Here is a 21,389-nt window from a genome sequence, read left to right as displayed (position 1 = left end):
AATGTGGTGAAGCATTTACAGGGACAAATATTCCCCCCAGGAATTGGTGGAGACCAAAAGCAGAGCTAAAAAGAGAGAGTGATTATTGGATTTACATTAATCAGGTGGCCAGAAACACAACTAATTCGCGAATTCGCGAATACGCGAGAATTGCAGGATCATGAGTCACACAAAAGTCAGGCTTCAAGTAATGCATTTGGGCCAAACCACTAGTGGTTGGAACCAATCAACGTCTTGTGCAAAGATACTGGCAGCTATGGGCATGATTTAGATACGGAGAGGTGACTATTTGCGATAGACGGTGATAGATAGATGCTTCATCCAATCACCAATTATTTTCTGAAAGTGCCTGCCCTTTTCTGAACAGTTTCCATTTACAAATTCTCAGATGGTTCTGTGGGGAGCCCCGGGAGCTCACCGGGTAGAGCACGTACCATTATAGCTGAGTCCTTACCGCAGCGGGAAGGAGACCAGGAAGATAGAAAGAGAAGTTGTTGGTAAAGTGCACAGACAGAAAGGAGATAGCAGCTTTTTTTATATGAATTCCCTAATATTAAAGCTTTTGGCTTTTAAACCTGGGATATGATGGTATACTTTTTGGGAGTGAGTGGAGAATTCTGTCACTTAGCTGCTGTATATATATATATATATATATATATATATATATATATATATATATATATATAATGGACATCTTCCCGATTACTCTCGAGAGCAAGGCAGTTTGATGTGTTGAAGGAACCAAGCTGAGTCATTCTGCATTAATCTCCATACCTGTTGCTGAGAGAAAAAGGAAAGATTTCTAGAAATGTTCCCCAGGTCTGGAAAGCTGGTCACCGTGGTACCACACTGCAGTGTCACTCCCATCACCTTTAATGGTTACTCTGTGTGGGAGTCTGTCTGTCTGTGTGTCTACTCCCTGACATACAAGCTGACCAAAGTGACTGTGGACCAGATGGACCCTGATGTGGATGGCTTGATCAAGTGCAGCGTTATCAGACCACCCACTCTGGCTGACATAAGCTGTGAGGGCTAAGCGTATTAGGAGGCAGGGGGTCCACGGGGACCATGGAGACACTTCAGAGTAATAAACTCATCAGGAGAGAGACAGATACACCTGTTCACTACAGGGTGACTGAGACAGAGGGCACGGAGAGGGAAGGAGACGAGGAAGATAGAAGGAGTGGTTGGTAAAGTTCACAGAAAGAAAGAAGGAGATAGCAGCTGAGGAGTGGGGAGAGAGAGATAAAGACAAAGAGACAGGGATGTTCAGCTACAGAGGATGAAACCGTGACCATCCCTAGAGTCAAAATTGCCTTTGACAAGACAAACTGAGCTGGCCTAGTTGAGTCCAAGTCAAGCCAAACACCAAAGAAGAAATCTCAAATCCTGTTTTCAAATTCCCAATCTCTTGTAATCAAAATGACAATGCTACTCATAAGTGTTGTTGAGTGAAATAGAACAATTAAGAGTTCATTTTATGCACATTTTAAGATTAGTTTTTTAATATCAGGCATGATTGAGACTGGTTCCAATTCTCTAAAACAAGACCGTGGCATATTATATGAAAATCTGAGACAAGTGAATGGCTTTTAAAAAAGCAAATGTATAGTGGTTTTGTAGTAGTCTTTGGCCTTGACAGGCAGCTAACACAGACAGGCAGCCATGTAGAGAAAAAGAGCGAAGACGATAAAGTCCAGATAAAGTGAGAGGAGATGTAAAAAAAAAAAAGGAGAGAGGGAGAGAGACACACAAATCCACTCCCTCCACATACGGTAAGACCAATGAAAGACAAATATAGACACTCTACTAGGTCACCTATATAAAATTGGTTGGTAATTTTCAACAATCCTACAACACTTGTTCTTTCTGAATTTCCAGAAATAATGCAGTGACCCATATGATTCTATCTTCTCTGTAGAAAATCACTTTGACCTATTTCGATGTAATGTAGTCCATGTTCTTATTTCTGCCTTTTATGATATAAACGAATAAATTAGACAAAAGAACAAGTTTAGACATACGCTTGTTAAGTCTAGACATTATTCAGTGTCATTCAAAAAATATATTTATCTCTCTGCAAGAGTCTGGTGAACTGATGTGTATGTGTATGTATTAGGTAGGTGGTGCTTTAAGCTTAAGATAACTTTGTGTTGCATCTTCAAATGTGAAAAGGCAACTTCCTTCTCTTTTCAGAAGAAGGTGTATTAAAGTGTTGAATCATAAAGTCTATTGTTTCTGTATTTTATCACTCAAGTTCTACAACCAACAGACCACAAGCTTGTGTCAGTTGTGTTTGTGGTGTGGCCGATCACCTTCATATTCAGTGATATTTAAAACAGGTGTGCATTATTGTATCCTAACGGGGCACTCACAAGTGGTTGAAGTAGGGGTGAAACTGTTCTACAGTAGATGGCAGTTGATTAATGTAGCTCATGCGAACAGTGGGTTCTTGCTGACAGCTAGAATTCTTGTAGGTTTCAACAATATCTATCTTAAAGCTATAGTGCGTAGTTTCTTTTTCGCCCCCATGAGGAATTCTAAGTAATGACAAACAAAACTGTGGTGTGTCCACATGATCGCGCACCCCCACCCCTCCTCCACGCAGTTGCTAGTAGCCAAGGAGGATACGGAAAACTAAAAAAACATGATGGACTCTTCAGAAGAGGTCATTATTTTCACTCGAGCTTCTGCACAGGAAAGTCACCGGACGACACAATCTTCTGAACATAGTCATACTGAGAAATACAGAGAGAGTTGTGTGGAGCTGATAGTCTTAATTAGCTTTGTAGCAACTCATTTGGCAATGGCGTGAATGTAACAGACGTTTATTAATATCAAAAAGTTACACACTAAAGCTTTAAGTGTAACTTAATTCTTTTGGTTTTTCTTTAGTATTCTTGGATGCTTGGAATTGTTGAGCTCACCCCTGTGCTCACCTGAGCAGATTGTGGGTTCCAGATTGAGACAATAAATGCCAGTCATTCTCTGTAGTGAGGGATAAGGTGGCAGTTCACTGTTGCTTTCATTAGTAGATTTTATTTCAGCTCAAAGTTTTTTTCGTTGAGCTGCTCATCGTTTTTGTTAATAAAACGGCACCTTTTTGCATTGACTTCTGCCCACACATGTTGCATTGCTCATATTGCCATTCTGCGGTTTTCGGTGTCAAACAGTATCTCTTCTCTCTTCTGTTGTCAGCTCATCATAATTTTGTTATTGTTATTGTTGATCAAAATTTGTTAAAGAGAGTAGAGCTTGTGCATATTTGAAATCAGATCTTTCAGATGTGTCTTTTAACCGCTTTAACTTCAGACAAGTTTAGGCAAGTATAACCAAGACACTACTTTGGAGTATTTCATATATATTTTATACACTTGAATCAAGCTTGTTAATATCACTAACATCTTTAGTGTCATTCTAATAAAACTGTGTACAGCAATACCTTAATTTGCATAACTCAAATGAAAATGGAAAAATTAACCTTTAATGGACTGAGTACTTTTACATTGCCTGGCCTGGAAAAAAAAAAGAATCAAATCATATGCGGCTAATAAGTGTTGATGAAAAGTTATTGTTTCTCAGGGGGCCCCCTCTATCACTTTGGTAAGCTCTTTACGCTGCCTAATAAACACCTCTGTTTGTTGCTGTAATTCATCTCTCTAGCATTAATAAGCAAAACAAAATCATTGCAGGAAAAGATGTACGTGGTCGGTGCTAATACCAAAGACTGCCCAGCTTGACTTCTTCCACAGGTTTTTAAACTTTGTATGAAAAGGGTTTTGGTACTTTCTTTGTCACCTGTTCAGGCGAAGAAATTATGTTGGAAACCCAAGAGATCACGATCCAGCAATTTTAAAGTGTTTCTGACTGAAGCGATCCAGAAGAGAACAGATGGTTGATGGACATTTTTAATGCAGGTGTTGGTGTATCGTTTGATGCTAGGCTAACATTTAACGGCCCACCTACAGTATGCCAAAGGGAGCTGTTGGTCTCATCCCCTTGCATGACACCTGGCAGTGCATGGGAGAGGAGAGGTAATTATTAGCACCTCAGGGTGAAAACAAGACATACTGTAAGCATAACCATGTGCATGACTCCCATACTGCACCTATTTTCTGTGTCCAGTCTCAGCTGGCCAAATGGGATTTGGCACTTTAGGAGCACTATGCTAAAAAGCTATAGGAGATGATTACAATTCATCTCTCACTCATGTTCTTTCCAAGGAGAAAAGTGTTCCACTAAGAGCATGCTGAGAGCATTAATTTATGCATCCGATTCCAACTCATCACATTTTTTTTAAGTGTAGTCAGTGTAGAAATACAGGTTGTCAAGCAATTTGCTGAAAAATCCCGCCTGATGAAAAGCAATCTTAGTATCCCTACAAAGCAACTTATAAACATTTCACTGAAGATTTCAAAAAAATAAACTAAAGCCTTTTCACTGTGGTAATCTGTGATCCAGCCCTCCACCTGCTGAGACCTATTATGGCTCACAGTGCAACTGTGAGGATTGTGATAAGGCAGAATTAGTTACATAGTGAGCATTGATCAGGACATATTTCTTGGAGACACATTTGGTTGACGAACAGAAACAAGCACACAAACAGATTGTGCTTGACCATTAAACACATTCATCCTGTCCAATACGCTCAAAAGAAGCATTCATTACCTGCAGCCCATGTAAAGATGAATTAGAAATCAACATATAGACATGTTTAAGGAACGACACAATGTCATGTAGAATAGCATTTTGTCTATCAACCTCTTTAAATAAACCATTGTTTTTCTTAAGGCTTGATGACACTGCTAAAGCAGACAGCAAAGAGCTGAAAGAGAAGAAAAAAAAGACAGGCTGCATAATAAACATATAGCTAGATTCTAATGGCTCAAAGTGTAAACCGTGACTGTGCTCATCAGTATTTACCCCTATTATACCTTCTTCAGACCAACACAGTTTAGCAGGTTAAACAAGGGTCTTGGCGGTCCATCTGAATGGATCAATGCATTTACATCTGACCTGGCTTCCCAACGGTCCTCCTGACCTGGTTGTTTAAATGTGGTTTGGACACTATTCAGCTTTAATTAACAGGCATCTCCATTAGGAATGGCCATTTTTATTCATTATTATTGAGGTTTAAATTACATTCATGAAGATTTAAGGCATCAGTGTGCCTCAAACAAAGTGCTTGTATCTCAGGCTCTCTTTTTTTCTTTCTTTACACGACTACTTTTTGTGTACAATCAAGAGCAACACCATGAATGGCTTTGATGAGAGCATGTCTGCAAGTGTGCGCCATTGTGCACATTTCCAGATCCATGGTGTCCTTTCCTGTTATGGAACACTTTTCACCTTACTTTTGAGTGTGGCCTTTTAGAACAGGCATAAACACCTTTTCCCTTTAGATGAATGTTGACAACACTTTATACATACTAGTTAACTTGAAGCATACTTTATTTACCAGACAAATGTAAAAAATTAGCCTAGCACTGTCAGACTAATTCGCAAATGCGTATTTGTGTAGCCTACTTTTCCCAAACCTAACCAAGTAGTTTTTTTGCCTTAGTAGTTTTTGCCTGAACCTAACCATATAGTTTTGGTCCCTAATGAAGCTCAGCGTAAATTCTTTCAGGAAGACTTCTAATAACTTCAATCACCGCTCTCTCTTCCTAAAAGTATTCAGCTGTTTAGAAGCGTTCACTTTTCAGTAAACTAACTAGAATTGGCCAAGAAATTCATGATCCAATCACAGCATGACATCCTGCTTTAAATGTCTTCTCTCCGTTGCTGTCAGCTGGTAAATGTGCAACCCTCCTCCTCCCCTTCCACCTCTGGTCATCGTCAACCATGGCACCCTGAGTCCGCTTCCGGCAGACAGCTCCTAAGTTCGGTCTTCGGGTTCCTTCTCCACCATCACCAGTGTCTAGGCTCCATCGGGGGGATATTTCTTGGCTTCTCTACCCCTTTAAAAAATAATTTTATAACGATGGAGTCTAATCTCCAATGACATAATATGAAAGTGCATTTCATATTATGCATATGTACAATAAATATTTGCATATCTGCAACGAAGTCTCTCCTGATTGAATTAACGTAACCCAACTGCAACTGTTTTGAGAGTGTGTCATTTAGTAGGCGTGTCGTGTAGTACTATGGACCCGTAGAGAATCCTACTTGGTTTTGTCTGGTTCCCGGGCTAGTAAAATGGAATGTAAAGAAACAGAAAAGAGACTCCAATAAGCAACAAACAGAGAGCAAGTACGTTCAATTCTTTGCAGCTCACTTTAGGTCTATGGTTTGGAATTAAATTGAAAGGAATTACAGCCTCAACAGTCTCGGAGGGGGGGGGGGAGGGGGTAAATTTTTTAAAAAATAGTTTATTGTTTTTTCTTGTTTTTTTTATAAAAAAATTATTAAATAATTGGGGGGGGGTTGTTTTTTTTGTTTGTTTTAAAAAAGAAAAAAGGGGGGGAAAAAAAAAAAAACACCTTATATAAAAAAAATTTTTTTTTTTTTTTTTTTTTTTTTTTTTTATAAAAACAAAAAAAAAAAAAGTAATTTAAAATTTTTGTGGAAACCAGCTTTTCTCTACTGCTGAACCACAGCAAAGTGAAGTAAACAATAAGGTGCTACTCACCCCTCTCCCTCCAACACAGAAAATAGTTAAACAGTGTAAAGAAGAAGAGAGGCACAGATTCAGACGGCAACATGGAAAGATTTATGTGGGAGACAAACAACAGGCAGGTAAAAAGTAACAGTGAAGGAGGTGACAGTTTGCTCCTGGAAAAACTCTCCATGTGTAAAAAGTCAGCTCTGATTCTTTCTTTTTTTTCTTTTCTTTTTTCCTGACAGAGGTACAGTAGTAGACAAAAGCTCACACTCAGACTCCACATTGTCCGTCTTCAATTTCTTCTAACAGTGTAACACATTGTATTGCCTTAGGGAAGAAGTGAAATCAGAGAGTGTAGGAAAGGGAGAAAAAGAGAATAAGAAAAAATGGGTTAAAAAGCATAGGCAGGAAGAGGCCTTCTCTCTCTTATTACCACCTGAAGAAAGGCCATTGCCATTAGATTGAAATTGAATTTACGAAATAGTGTTTTAATGCAGCTGTTCACCAGCAGCCCATTCCAAATACGCTTTCTGGCAGTGAATTTCCTGAGGGCCATTTAATTGGGCTAATGAAGAAAGCTGCTAATGGCTGGGTTTATCTCTGGCAGCTCTGGTGACATTTCATCAAAGCAGGTGGTTTTTCAGGTATTGTTTAAGCTCAGTGTGTAGCAAACATATTATTTGAACACATTATAAAAAAAACGTGGTGAGAACAATGTGCTCTTGAGGAAAATGGATAATTCAACTTCATTCAAGAGCAGATTGAATTATTTTCTCATTATTTTCCACACAAGCTGCTGATCCACACATACACACACATGCACACGCACGCCACCCACACACACACACACACACACACACACACACACACACACACACACACACACACACACACACACACACAGTATGCAGACAGAGACAGTGATGTGACATTTACCTTCATCAGTTATCAACATCTTGACATTAGTACATCAAACCTGCTGTTTAATAATGAGCTTTGGTCGCCTTCTGACTAACGAATGGTTCTGACAGTAATGTCAGTCCCTCCTGTCAGAGTGAAAGGTCAGTGGGAAAGTCAAAGAGGTTGAGACCCATGTTTATACATGGATCGACTACAAGATTATTCTGAACAAAGCTGACATGTTGAAATTGCAATACCAAATGAAGGGCATGGTTAAACTCTGACAAAACTGCAACTCTATGACAACAGTCAAGTCAAAAGACGACTAAAAGTCTGCAGGGCTTTAATCTGACATTTCTATGGATGTGTAATGAGTTATGATATATTTAAAATGCTAAATAATAATTATATTATAAAATTAAAAACATTACGATTTCCTCAAATCTAAGGTGACGTCTTCATAGTCCTTGTTTTGTCTGAGAAAGCGTTGAAAAACAAATATATTCAATTTAAATCACAAAAGATTTTTTAAAAAGCTTCAAATCCTCACCACTGAGAAGCGAGAAACAGGTAATGTCACCAATTTTGTATTTTTGCTTGAAAAATGACATTTAATCGATCAGTAATTTTCTGGCAATTACCAAATCATTTCAGCTTTACTTCCAAAGAAAAAACTTTAATGGACAGTTTTGATGTTTCTTCTCTTTAGAGAACTACCTACCACCCATAACAATGGGTAGTTTAATTGATACGGTATCCAGGCACTGGTACAGGGAAGTAATGTTTAATATAAACCTTTAAATTTGATTCCAAACACAAGTCTCAAAAGTAGATGGCTGCAAAATACCAAAGACTCTAAATGAAGAATGACAATGAAAACTGGAGAGATGTGTGGCTCTCAAAAACACTCACAATCCAATCGTAATCCTTAAATTAAACTACAATTATACTGTAGTAGCTTTATCTAAAAATACAAGCATGTATAATCTGTGCTCCTTTTTTACCAAACATTGTATCTCTGCTCTGAATGCATTTAAGATGTGGTTCTCAACGTTTTTTTTTTGTGGAATTCATTTAAATCCATTTCATTAAAATGAATTAATTTCCACTGAATTCAAATCCTATATTGTCTGTTTTTGATAAACGACCCAACTGAAATTTCACTTCAGCCTGGCCCCCACCGTTTCCTTTATTGTAAACAACAATGAAGTGTGATATTTGAAAAAACACAGACGCACCACCGGTGAACTACGAGCCACCAATCATTTGTAGTCTGTACCCAAAGCGGCGTTTGAATCCCTCCTTCTCTGCCCACCTCTTCAAATTCATTGGCTGCCAGAGGAGTAGCGACAATGTTTAATGCACCATGCGGTGTCCGGACTTCAGTCAGTGAGAGGAAGCGTTCTATGTGCTTAGGATTGTGTTACGTGCAGACAATACTAAGTAACGACTGTGCGTAGATATTAAAGAAAATCACAATTTTTTCTTCTGTCAGCTACAGAGAGACCTGTGGCAGAATGTGGGGCTGTTGCTGACCACCTCCTCAGCAGCAGCTGTCTCTCTGTGTGGACTTTTACGGGGACGGCGGACAAGGACAAAATGCCACTACGGGAATCAGTCACTCAACGCTGTTTCGGACGGGGGGCGAAAACACTGATCACCTTTTAAATATCTACTTTGGATCTACCTTACTACACGTCTGTTTTATTATCTCCTCGTAGAGTATTTCTCAGTTTTCCTTTACTGAAGAACGGTGACTCACTGCAGGCAGAAGGCGAGCCGCTGCATCCTAATCAGACAGCGGAGAGGACTTCAGCTCATTGACATTACAGTCATACTTTTCTGGAGCACTCCCCACTGCGCTGCACTGTAGCCTGCGTGTGCAGCGGACGCTTGTGGCTTCTCTTTCTGCACAGAGGAGGGAAAGAGGATACGGGTGGTACCTACTGAAGTGGTTAGGTGATGAAACTCCCTGAACCCTGCTGGAACTGACTGTTTAGATTTTTACAGTAATATTTTTTTTGTGGGGGACTATTGCAGTGGTTTCTTTCGGTAAGTTTACGTTTTGTCTTTTATGTTCTTTAGGTCTCTTCTGCTGTGTAATTCCACACTGGAAGCCCTGTCTGTGTCTCATTTCCCAAACGGTTATTTCACAACCATCACTATGCATGCGGATGCAACAGCTTCTTCCTAGGACCGTTGAATATAGCAGAGAGCGAATGCGAGAGAGAGAGAGAGAGAGAGAGAGAGAGAGAGCGAGAGAGAACGAGAGAGAGAGACGCACACAGACAGAGGGCATCAGTGGAGAGAATTACACGGCTGCGCTGAGATGTTGACAGCTCATTTCCGAATTTTTATAAGGCTCATTGTAAATATCCGGATTATACGGATTTGTTAATGTGTGTAAGAGGCTCATTTTTATACACATTTATTCAAATAGCCACAATAGGCCATCTTCTGCTGTACGCCTGCAGTGTTACCATATTATTAAAGTTGCCTATTAGGCTACACTTTAGTCAGCATTCTTATAATGTGTGAATGTGCCATCATCAGGCTAAGGTCAAGGTGTGGATTGCATGTTGGAGATAAATTAAAAATTACATTCTGTTTATAATGATACACGCTACAAGGGGAATCATTATTTCCCTGTGTATCTGGGCTGCGCCGAGTGTCTTCCCAAGGTTAACTAATTGACAAGCTTCTCCCATAATTGTTGAGATGAATTACACATGAGCCTTGTTTCAGTTTTGGCTCAGTGGTGGATCTGATTTCTTACTGGCAGAATGGCTAGTGTAGCCTAGTCTGTTTTTATTTGGGTGACTAATTGACACATATACATTATTAACAAATATATATATTTTTCTGTTTTCCTTAGGTGGTTTGAGTGAACACTTACAATGACTATTCAGTTTGGCGACTGGATCGTGATTATTGCTCAGATGAGTCTGGGCGCTCCGCTGAATTTAAATTAGGTGTTCAGCACCACAGATTGCTGGAAGAGGAAGAGAGAGACAGAGCAAAGACAATCCACAAAGACAAATGCCAAGGCCTCAGATGATGAACAGAACTCTTTATTTGATCCTGAATAATAGAAACGCCACATTTGAAGAAAATACCAACAGGTCGAAGGAAGCGTAAACAAGACAGATTATAGCAGCTTTTACGGAGTGGGGATGTATCTTTCTATTTTCTTTTTCCTCCTCTTATGGGCTCAAGCCCTGACATTAAAAAACTTGAATTACTCTGTCCCGGAGGAACAGGGTCCGGGTACAGTGATTGGGAACATTGCCAAAGATGCTAGACTCGGACTCGAACAAGTTGGGCAGGGAGGACAGGGTAAGAAAGCCAACTTCAGGGTGCTGGAGAACTCCGCTCCGCATCTCATTGATGTGGACCCCCAAAGTGGACTGCTGTACACAAAGCAGCGCATCGACAGGGAAACCTTGTGTAAGAGAAACCCCAAGTGCCAGCTCTCCATGGAGGTGTTTGCCAATGACAAGGAAATCTGCATGATCAAAATAGATATTCAGGACATTAACGACAACTCACCCATTTTCCCTTCGGATCAGATTGATATTGACATTTCTGAAAATGCATTGCCAGGGACACGCTTTCCCCTGACCAGCGCACATGACCCAGATGCAGGGGAGAACGGCCTGAAAACCTATCAAATAACACGCGATGACTACAATCTCTTTTCCTTGGAGGTAAAATCCCGTGGGGACGGGACTAAATTCCCAGAATTAGTTATTCAACGGCCATTGGATCGAGAAGAACGAAGCCATCACACACTTATTTTGTCAGCCACCGATGGGGGGGAATATCCTAGGTCAGGTACCATGCAGATAAATGTTAAAGTTATTGATTCCAATGATAACAGCCCGGTCTTTGATCAGCCCTCGTATGTTGTGGAAATTCCTGAAAATTCACCTCCTGGTAAAGTGCTGATTGATTTAAACGCCACTGATCCTGATGAGGGCAACAATGGACAAGTTGTCTATTCTTTTAGTGGATATGCCCCAGAGAGAATCCGGGAGCTCTTTTCTATAGATTCCAGAACAGGGGTCATAAAGATTCAGGGAGAAATTGACTACGAAGAGAGCCCAGTTATTGAGATTGACGTCCAGGCAAAGGATCTAGGTCCAAATCCAATCCCAGGCCATTGTAAAGTCACTGTTAAAGTGCTTGACAGGAATGATAACTGGCCATCTATAGGCTTTGTGTCCGTGAGACAGGGAGCGATCAGCGAGGCAGCACCTCCAGGCACTGTCATTGCTCTTGTCCGTGTCACAGACAAGGACTCGGGAAGGAATGGGCAGCTTCAGTGCAGAGTGCTGGGTAATGTCCCTTTTAAACTTGAGGAGAACTATGATAACTTCTATACTGTGGTGACAGACAGGCCCTTGGACAGAGAGGTGCAGGATGAGTTCAATGTCACCATTGTGGCCAAAGACAATGGCATTCCTCCTCTAAACTCCACAAAGTCATTCACTGTAAAGATTCTGGATGAGAATGACAATGTTCCTCGCTTTACCAAGTCAGTTTACCTTCTTCAAATACCTGAGAACAACATCCCTGGGGAGTACCTAGGTTCAGTTCTGGCACATGACCCAGACCTTGGCCAGAATGGCACAGTGTACTACAGCATAATCAACTCCAATGTGAGTGGGGGTGATGTCAACACCTATGTTAATGTGAACGCTGCTAATGGAGCCATCTATGCTGTGAGATCTTTTAACTATGAGCAAATAAAGTATTTTGACTTTAAGGTTCTTGCTAGAGATGCAGGATCTCCACACCTAGAGAGCAATGCTACAGTGCGCATCAGTGTTCTGGATGTCAATGACAACATCCCCGTCATAGTTCTGCCCCTGCTCTTAAACGACACGGCTGAGATACATGTGCCACGTAATGTTGGTGTTGGCTACATTGTGACCACAGTGAGGGCGGTGGATAATGACTATGGTGAGAGCGGGAGGCTCACATATGAGATCTCGGATGGAAATGAGGAGCGCCTCTTTGAGATTGATCCGGTGACTGGGGAGGTGCGAACAGCCCACCCATTCTGGGACGACGTGAACCCCATTGTGGAGCTGATCATCCGAGTATCGGATCATGGCAAGCCAACTCTCACTGCTGCCGCCAGGCTCATCGTCAAGGCCTCCAACGGCCGTCCTCCTGATGGACTGCCACGCACGAAGGACACTCAGAACTGGGACATATCCCTGCCTCTTATTGTAACTCTAAGCATCATATCTATCATGCTTCTGGCTGCCATGGTGACCATAGCGATCAAGTGCAAGCAAGAAAACAAGGAGATCCGTACCTATAATTGTCGCATTGCAGAGTACTCGCACCCTCAGCTGGGAAAAGGCAAGAAGAAGAAGATTAACAAGAACGACATCATGCTGGTGCAGAGCGAGGTGGAGGAGCGGGATGCCATGAATGTGATGAATGTGGTAAGCAGCCCTTCCTTGGCCACCTCTCCCATGTACTTTGACTACCAGACACGCCTGCCACTCAGCTCACCAAGGTCAGAGGTTATGTACCTCAAACCCACTGCCAATAACCTCAGCGTGCCCCAAGGCCACGTGGGATGCCACAGCAGCTTCACAGGCCCAGTCACCAGCACTACAGACACACCTACTAACCGCATGTCCATCATACAGGTAAGAGAAATTGCACTCCTCTCCTTCACTGTTATGGCACCATTTTCACGTCACAACCCTCAGGAAGCTCCCATTTCCTATATCAACATTTGGCCCCTTGTTTTGTAAATTGAAAGAAAAAAAAAGATAAGGGCGGGCAGAGGCAGAGAGGCCCAAGAGCATAGAGAGAAAGAAAAAAAAAAAAAAAAAAAAAAAAAAAGGGAGGGAGGGGTGAGCATTAGGAGGATTAAACAGTCATTCTGGTGCTCTCATAGAACAGAACCAGTGACATCGACAAAAATCAGTTGTGCTTGAAATACGTCACGGCAGGCTTTTGAAATCAGTTGACATGTAGAAATCTTTCATTAATAGCTCAATCACTGTCATTTCATTCCCGTGGAATAAAGAGGACCAATTCCATGTTATACTACGTATCCCACAGATATTTGCATGTCTAATTCTTTTTGAAAATACATAAAACATAATTGTATATTATGTTAATATACCTGTACACAGAAAAAAAACTGTTGTATCATTAGAGTAAAGTTACACCAGTGACAGATGTGTGTTCACTGTTTCAAGCCACTGTTTAACATAATATCAGTCATCAAATTCTATAGCTCCATGTGGTTAATTGTAGCGATCTTAATTCCTAGAGCTTATCAGATTGTACTTATTTTCACAGCTACTTTTATACGTCTTTGGGTGGAGTACTTGGGTGTATAAGCCTCTAACCTGATAACTTCTCTGTGTCTTTGGCCTTAAGCTCATTAAAAGTCTGTCATGTCAGACGAGGATTAAGGCCTGCTTAAGACAGTGGTATGTAACACTGGAGATATGGGCAGTTGTAGGAAAGCCTTTTTCTGATGTTTACCTATTGTTCACAAATAAAAAAAAATCATAATTTGATAGAAATAATAAATAGTCCTTAATGAGTTCTTATTGTTGTTGTTATTATTGTTATTATGTTCTGCCTATGGCCTTATTCTATTGGGCACAATTGGAGAATTACATTCTTTCTAGTTACATCCTGATGGACTGTAACTATTAGTCTCTCCATTAGGCTCTCTATACCACTATTTGCACTAGATGTAGATGTGACAATGACTGTGATCAGATGTGATGTGTTCCCACCAGGGAGGAAGGCCACTGTCTGTTGTTCCCACTCTCAGTCTCAGCCCTGCTTCTATTATGAGCCAGCTGCATAGGGCAAGGGTCAGCACAAAGACCGTTAAGGCTTCCTAATCAGAGGGACAGAATAATTGCTGGTCCATTCTGCAGGCTGTTTCTCTGCTAATGTAGTGATGATGAATTAGACTGTGTGAGGCTGTTGCACATCTTTACTTTTCTTTCCCCTTTCAGACTGTCAAAGGGAAAACACGCATGAACAGCAACAACACATTCCTTAGAGTCTTGTTTACAGAGGGTCCCCTCGACAATTCAGGCGTGCAGGGTGCTCTATTGTATTATTCAACAGAAACCTGTGTAGAGGGAGATGGCCTGAGGCATTACGTTTCTTCAGAATCTGTACAGAAGCGTATCACTTTTCTCCCTCCTCCCCTGCTTCTGCCTCCTCTCTCCGTTCGTGTGGACAGTAAGTAACCTGAGTCGGAGGAGAGTGGCTATGGGAAAAATGTCAGGAAACAAAGACAGAATTCCCCTTCCATCGATCCCAAGGCCTCTCAGCCCATCTGTCACTATAGTTGCACCGGGAGGACAGGCTAAATAGGAAAAATAAATAAAGAGATAGATAAAACGGGAGAGCATATCACCTGCTCAGTCGGTTTCACAAGGGCACCTTAGTGCTGCTCTCCTCATCTGCACCTAGTGGGGCTACTGTAGCTGCCTGCAACTCCCAGTCTCTCTCAACACTGCTGCTGGCCTCTAATGATGTTTTATAGTGCTGCACTGGCAGACAGGCTGGGCTTGGTCTCTAGCTGGGAGAAGGGAATAATATGAACATATCAATCAAAGAGCTCTGCTCACCTTTCATTGATAGAGATCAAGTGATTTCTCAGTAAGTTTCAGAATTAGCCATCTGTTTGAGATACGTTTTAGGATTTTGTCCCACATTCTGTTTAGCTTCAGCAGCTGTGCCAAGCTGTGGCTCGCCGACTAGTTCAGAAGTTTCTCTGCAGCTTTCTTTCTTTACACCTTTTCGGGAACATTGTTACCAAACATTCAAAGACTCCTGTGTCATTACTTTCAAATGGCCCATAATTTATCATATTGATTTGTTTTGATAAGTTTTGAGTGTAGTAATTTGATTCACCATGAAACTGTAATTAAACTGAATCCTGTCTCGGTGGGAGACCATCCATGTTAATAAGGTGCAGGTGGTACATAGGCAAAGGGGGAGTCTGAAAGGCAGTAAAAGCTGCCTTTAGGTGGCGGCATTCTGCCTTGAGATGGGGTGGCATTGAGATGAGGGTGTCAAGGAGAAAAGGGGCTTTAGTCTCTGCTGACTTTACATTGTCACTTGTCACTTGGTAGGGAGGCTCCTCCTGCTCTAATGAAAAATGTCAGACATAAATACGTAACAAACATATGGGATATAGAATATTTCTTTCTGGAATTGCCTGACATTTTGGTACAATTGTTTTAAATGGCAATCACTGAATTTACCAAGCAGACACCTAATCATAAAATCACAATAATAATCATAATATGTAAACTGTGCACAGAGTTCTTTCTGCATATAAATTAGAAAAGCAGGGCAGATACTTTTTGTAGCAATTGATAATAAACCAAAGTCTTTAAATGGATTCTAAAAATGACTGGCAGCCATAAACCTATTGAGGGAATTTAAAGAATGCTAAAAAAAAAATGCAGTTAAGAGGTGTGGCTGTGATCATTTAAGCGGCACATATACAATATAGAAGATACAACGTTCACTCCTTTGATCTGTTTAGGCTGAGCATGTGCACAATGTAGCTGGAGCAGATGTGGAAAATGGGTGCTTCCAGGAATGGTCTTACTCTGCATAATTTAGTGAGATTGTGTGTGTGTGTGTGTGGGTGTGTGTGTGTGTGTGTGTGTCTGTGGGTGTAGTGTCATTGTGTATTCCAGGCATGTGATTTAAGCCTTTAGCTGGCAGGCTCCGTGACAGAGCCCCTCTCTTTTATGAGCGGGACAATCTTGTATTTGTCCGAACCTTGAAACACCCTTCCTCCAAGAAACACACACACACACACACACACACACACACACACACACACACACACACACACACACACACACACACACACACACACACACACACACACACACACACACACAGATGCACATGTAACCGGGCTTGGACTGTTTTTAAGGATTCTACCGAAGTCTTATCAAAGCCTCCGCTGTATATTGTATTGAAATTGCTCCCACACTTCAGTGGCCACTGAGGCAATGAATAGAAAAGCACTCTTTATTTCATTTCTCTCCCTCTCCCTTCATCTTTAGATAACTGCTTTCCTCTGGAGCTTTCTATGGAATGAGTTTGGTAAACCTGTATGTACTGAAGCCCACTTGCTGACAGGATTGAGCAGCTCAGCAACTAGATGCAGTCAGTCTCAACAGTCATTTATAGAAATGAGAGACGGTTCGAGAAGCCATTTGTAATTTGTATACTTTTGTCCCCCAGTTGAGCTCTTCTGGGCCACTAGGCCAGATTTGTTTTGAGTTTGCCAGTTCAAGAAAAAAGAAAATTATCGTCTCGCCTTGGGGTGTGTCTTCATTTCCTCAAATAAAACTTCTGCTACTGTACATACCACTACATGCTGAAATTCTGAATTATTTATAGGCAGTATTATTTTTCTTCATCTTCCCCAAGCTCGTATTGTAGATACAACTGAGAGGAAGTGCAGTCAGACCACAGAATGTTGCCTTGGGGAACAACAGTAAATTATGTTCTCTCTATCTAACCAAAATATATAATTGTTCTCATTGAATGTTTGGTTTATTAGCTGCCATTAGTGGTATTTCAGTTTGCAGAGGAGCTTGTTTCAGTGCAGATGCGTCAGTATGTCTTGAAGCCTTAGCAGAAGTGTAATGCACAGCACAAAACAGCAGCTATATTTGCATCCTCTTTCATTAATAAATCATATGTTTAACAAATCAGAGGGAAGCGGAAGATGTCACGATAAGCATCAGGTCTCTGGCTACACATTTGTGAACATGATACAAGCAGAATTTGAGCATTCATTTACTTTTCCTGGGTCTGTTAGCAAAATTTGAGACAGCATGAGAGAAAAGTGGGGATGACTGTAGTAATCTGTCATGTAGCCGATTCTTGTCCTCTCAACACCTCTGTGGTAATGACATTTTCAAGTTTTAGAAAGAAAAAGGTGATAAACACACACCGATGTCTTTGTCTTTAACTTGCCACTATTTCCATCAAAACCTTTTAACGCGACGCAGGTTGAAGATTCTTCAAGAAAATTGAAGATTTACCAAATGAATAGTTAATTTTCAGAAACATATTACGAGTACCCAGAACATTTGTTTGAGATCGGAGGCAGCTGTGGAAGTGAATGTTTTATTTATCGCAAGTTCTCAAAAATCCAAGTAACCCTGCTCAATAACTGAATGTATATGTAGGCCTCTGACTATGCCCACCACTAACCCTAACTTGAGCTGAGTCAAACTGTAGATAGATCGTGTATGTATACATTATATTGGCCTAATTGGTCAGCCATTATAAATTGGTCAGCCATTATAAAACCTTTCAGGCAGCTGTTGTGCATTCATTTGGACATAGCACTTATCTGTGCTGCATAGTGCATAATTTCATTATTTTTAACAGTCCTCCCGACCTGGCAATGCAGGGAAACAAAGAGATTTTGTTTTTTTTCCAAGTGTAGAGAAAGAGACAGGATATGAGAACACAAGTTGACCTCCGTGATAGCCAGATTGCCCGGACACATTAAACCAATTTGCCTGGTTCAATAGGAAGCGGCCTATTGGAGATGACATGGGCACGATAATAAGACTGTGGATTGTCAGTGGACATTCGCTCTCGAGTTTTTGTGCGCATGAGTGTGTTTGTGATAGAGAGGAAGTGGGTGATCAGAACTCTGCGTTATTCACTGACACCGGATGACCTACTGTCATGTCATTTTGTTGAGTAGTAAGAGCCATTGTTTAGCTTGGTTTAGCTTCCATAGACAGACTGGCATTTTAAGTGGTTTCAGATCAAGTCCTATCACACTTAGTAATTACTTTTCTATTCTGTTCTAACGAGGCTACCAAGAGCCTGACTTGTTTATTTTGCCTGTCGTTTGTGTTTGTTGTGGCTGTTTTCTCATGTGACAGTGTCTCTTGTGTTCTTGACCCTACTGATACTGCGAGCTTTCCATATTTCTGTTGCATTTCAAGTGCACGCCTACACTAGATGCATATGTGCATTTTATACCTGACAATCATTTTACTGCGAGGTGTTTTCTTTTTATTTTAAACTCCTCCAATACAAGCTAGAAGAAAGAGAAGATTGTGACAAAAAAAAATCTGTTCATGCCCCCAGTAAATTTTCCTTAGTGCTTCTGGAATTGTGCTCAAAAATCTCTGGCACAAGGAGCCAACCTAGCCTCAACAGAGGTCACAAAAACAAGAGAACAAAACATAACTTTCACAGTGGAGGAATCTAAGATTCAGCTGCCATGTGTATGTGCGTGTGTATGTACATGCACATGCACCTGTGCAACTACCAGCTGTGCTCTGAAGCACAGGCCTTGCTGGTTCCCTCAGATTGAAATGGGCTTCCCTGTAGGGACCGCCTGCCCCCTGAGGGCTCTTAGATCCCTCCTGGGGTCTTTAGACTTAACATTTTGAGCAGCAGGGTGCTGGAACTGCAGCAATAGGTGGATATATAGGAGTGACCTCACAGTAATGTGCGCTGAGATGCACAGCTCACAGAGGGCTGCATTGGCGTACATGGCATGGCGATGTATTCTTTGAACTGCCAGCAGCTGGGTCTCCTTGCTGTAAATCAAACACTTTCAAAGTCAAACAAAGTGAAACTCGCTCTGTTGTGTCTTGGAACCAGTCCAACCTGAGAGAGCTTTTATTTCTGCCACATCTTCCTTCACTGTGCCCCCTAGGCATGTGCTGTAGAAACAACACGCAGCTCAAAGAATGAGTTATGGGAATCTGTTCTCACCTTCTATCTCATTAGTATAAGAGAAATGATTTATCCCTTTCTCCCTGAATCTCTCTCTCCTTGTCCTTGCCTTCTACAGTTCAGCACTTCTTCAGCTTCTTCAGTAATGTGATTAATTGATTGGAGGGATATACCATGAATACCATCTCATTTTCTCTAATTTGACCTAACTACATGTCAAAACAAAGCACTATAAAACGGGCTTCGTCTCCCAGTACATTACAGTCGCCCAATCTGGAAACGACTGTTTGCTTTGCAATTTGAGGAGTATTTTTGTTAACCGTGTACAATCTAATCTAATCTAGTGGTAAAATCTAATCTAATCTTGCCAGTTTATGTTTGCATGTTTGTGTGTGTGTCTGAGAAGGTCCTAATAGGAGAGATCCCACGGTCTTCTCTGTTCCTGCTTATATTTGTAGCACAGTTTGAAATCTGACTCCCATGTCTACAGCCCTGTGTGTGTCTGAAGGGAATTGACAGCCACTGTGTTTTGCAGTGGCTGTTGTGTGTTTGTGGCAACAGAGGCGAATGAGTCGGCACTCTCAGATGTTATTGCCTACACAAAAGGCCCACTAAATAGCGGGCACAAAAGATTTGTCATCAAACGTTTGACTGTGTCTTCTCTTCAGGGTAGCAGTGGCGATGCTGAGTGCTAATAGCGTATTGAAAATGGTATATTTGGCCGGTCTCGTATTTTTCTATTGTAGTCCACAGATGTACTCAATTGGCCCCTCACTGGGTTTATGTCTTAGACAGAAATCTTTTTAGGTCCTTTAGCATACAGATCAATTTCTGGATTGCTCTGTTTCTTATGGATTTTTTCCTCTGTTTGGTACTAAAAATACTGTATTTCGTTATCTATCGCTCTGAGCATTGTTTAGTTAAAAAAAAAAATGGACTAGTTCTCAATCTCTTCTTTGCGTCCCCCTGCTCTTGCTCTGACTCGCCTCCTTTTCAGATTCCCTTTCTTTCTCTCTGCTCTTGTCATCTCAGATAAGCGATGCAATTGCTCATGTTACTGACGACCCAAGCCAAATTCATAATGATGAGATTATCTTGTCAACAGTACAGAGTGTATATGTCTGCTGTATTGATCTTCGCACAGTCTTAATAAATGAAGTACCACGAAGGAAGCGTTGGCTCAATGATAACGCTGAACAGATCTTGCTATTCATACACTCAACGCTGCTGAAATGATGAATGGAACTTGTGTATTCTGCCCTTCTCTTCTCTTTTGCTCCTGTCTTTCCTACTCTCCTCTCCTATTTCCAGATTGATGGGGTAAAACAGCCCCACTCCCCACACACATTGTCTGAAATGTGTCCTCTTTGAGGTCACGTTGACATGCGGAGTCGATGTAGAGACATGGGTGCTGCTGTGGGATGAACCAATCGGATAGACTACAGGGGAGGGAGAGCGGGGAGGAAGAAATTACTTGCGCTGGAGCTTGGGCCTGTGTGTGTCTTTAGATCACGGAGGTTTGAAGGGGGGTTTATCTGTGCATTTGAAGAGAAGGTCAGCAGGGTTTAGAGCTTGAGATTATGTGTGATTGTTTCTTCTGTGGGCTAGCTGATTAATGCTAAAGCTGGTCTGACAGATACTTAATGCACCATAGATGCACTTAAAAGAGACTCGGAGGAACTGGCGTCCAACACTTTGACAAGAGAGCATTATTCTAAAGCCTTTTCTGTCAGTTTTTACCCAGGTGTATGGACAGTATCTTTCCTGTCTTCTATTCCTCCCTTTCCCCGCCCCTCCATTGCTCAGCTTCCTCTGACCTGATACATATACAGCAGATAGGTCACATTGAAGTGAAAACACAAAAAATCGTGTGTGTTTGTGTGTGTGTGTGTGTGTGTGTGTGTGTGGAGACAGAGAGGGAGAACCCAGGTGTGTGTATATGCACTTGTGCATGTATTGACATTAGACATGCATTCTGTGTGTCTGGGTTTGTGTGTTTATATATTTGCGTCTGTTTTCCTCGGTTTAGGCTTTGGGGAAATATCTAAAACTCCTTTCATCCTCCATCCATTCAAATGGAATAATGTTGTTCTTTTAATGTTTTTGTTCACTAGCCCTCAGCTTCTGTCTT

The 21,389-nt window shown here is 41.3% G+C and overlaps 1 protein-coding gene across 1 annotated transcript in view; it reads left to right on the top strand.

Annotated features, from left to right (window-relative positions):
* The first annotated feature begins 9,365 nt into the window (after window positions 1–9,365).
* pcdh17 (protocadherin 17) overlaps window positions 9,366–21,389 on the top strand; it is a 69,282-nt gene continuing 57,258 nt past the window's right edge. The window contains exons 1-2 of the mRNA XM_039795143.1: window positions 9,366–9,559; window positions 10,383–13,176. Of these exons, the coding sequence (XP_039651077.1) occupies window positions 10,681–13,176 (2,496 nt within the window). The 5' untranslated portion in view covers window positions 9,366–9,559; window positions 10,383–10,680. The remainder of the gene's footprint in view (window positions 9,560–10,382; window positions 13,177–21,389) is intronic.

Source organism: Perca fluviatilis, chromosome 3 (genome assembly GCF_010015445.1).
Source record: "Perca fluviatilis chromosome 3, GENO_Pfluv_1.0, whole genome shotgun sequence".
Taxonomy (NCBI): Eukaryota; Metazoa; Chordata; class Actinopteri; order Perciformes; family Percidae; genus Perca; species Perca fluviatilis.
Note: the sequence above shows the minus strand (reverse complement) of the source record. Positions and strands in the feature narration are given on the sequence as shown.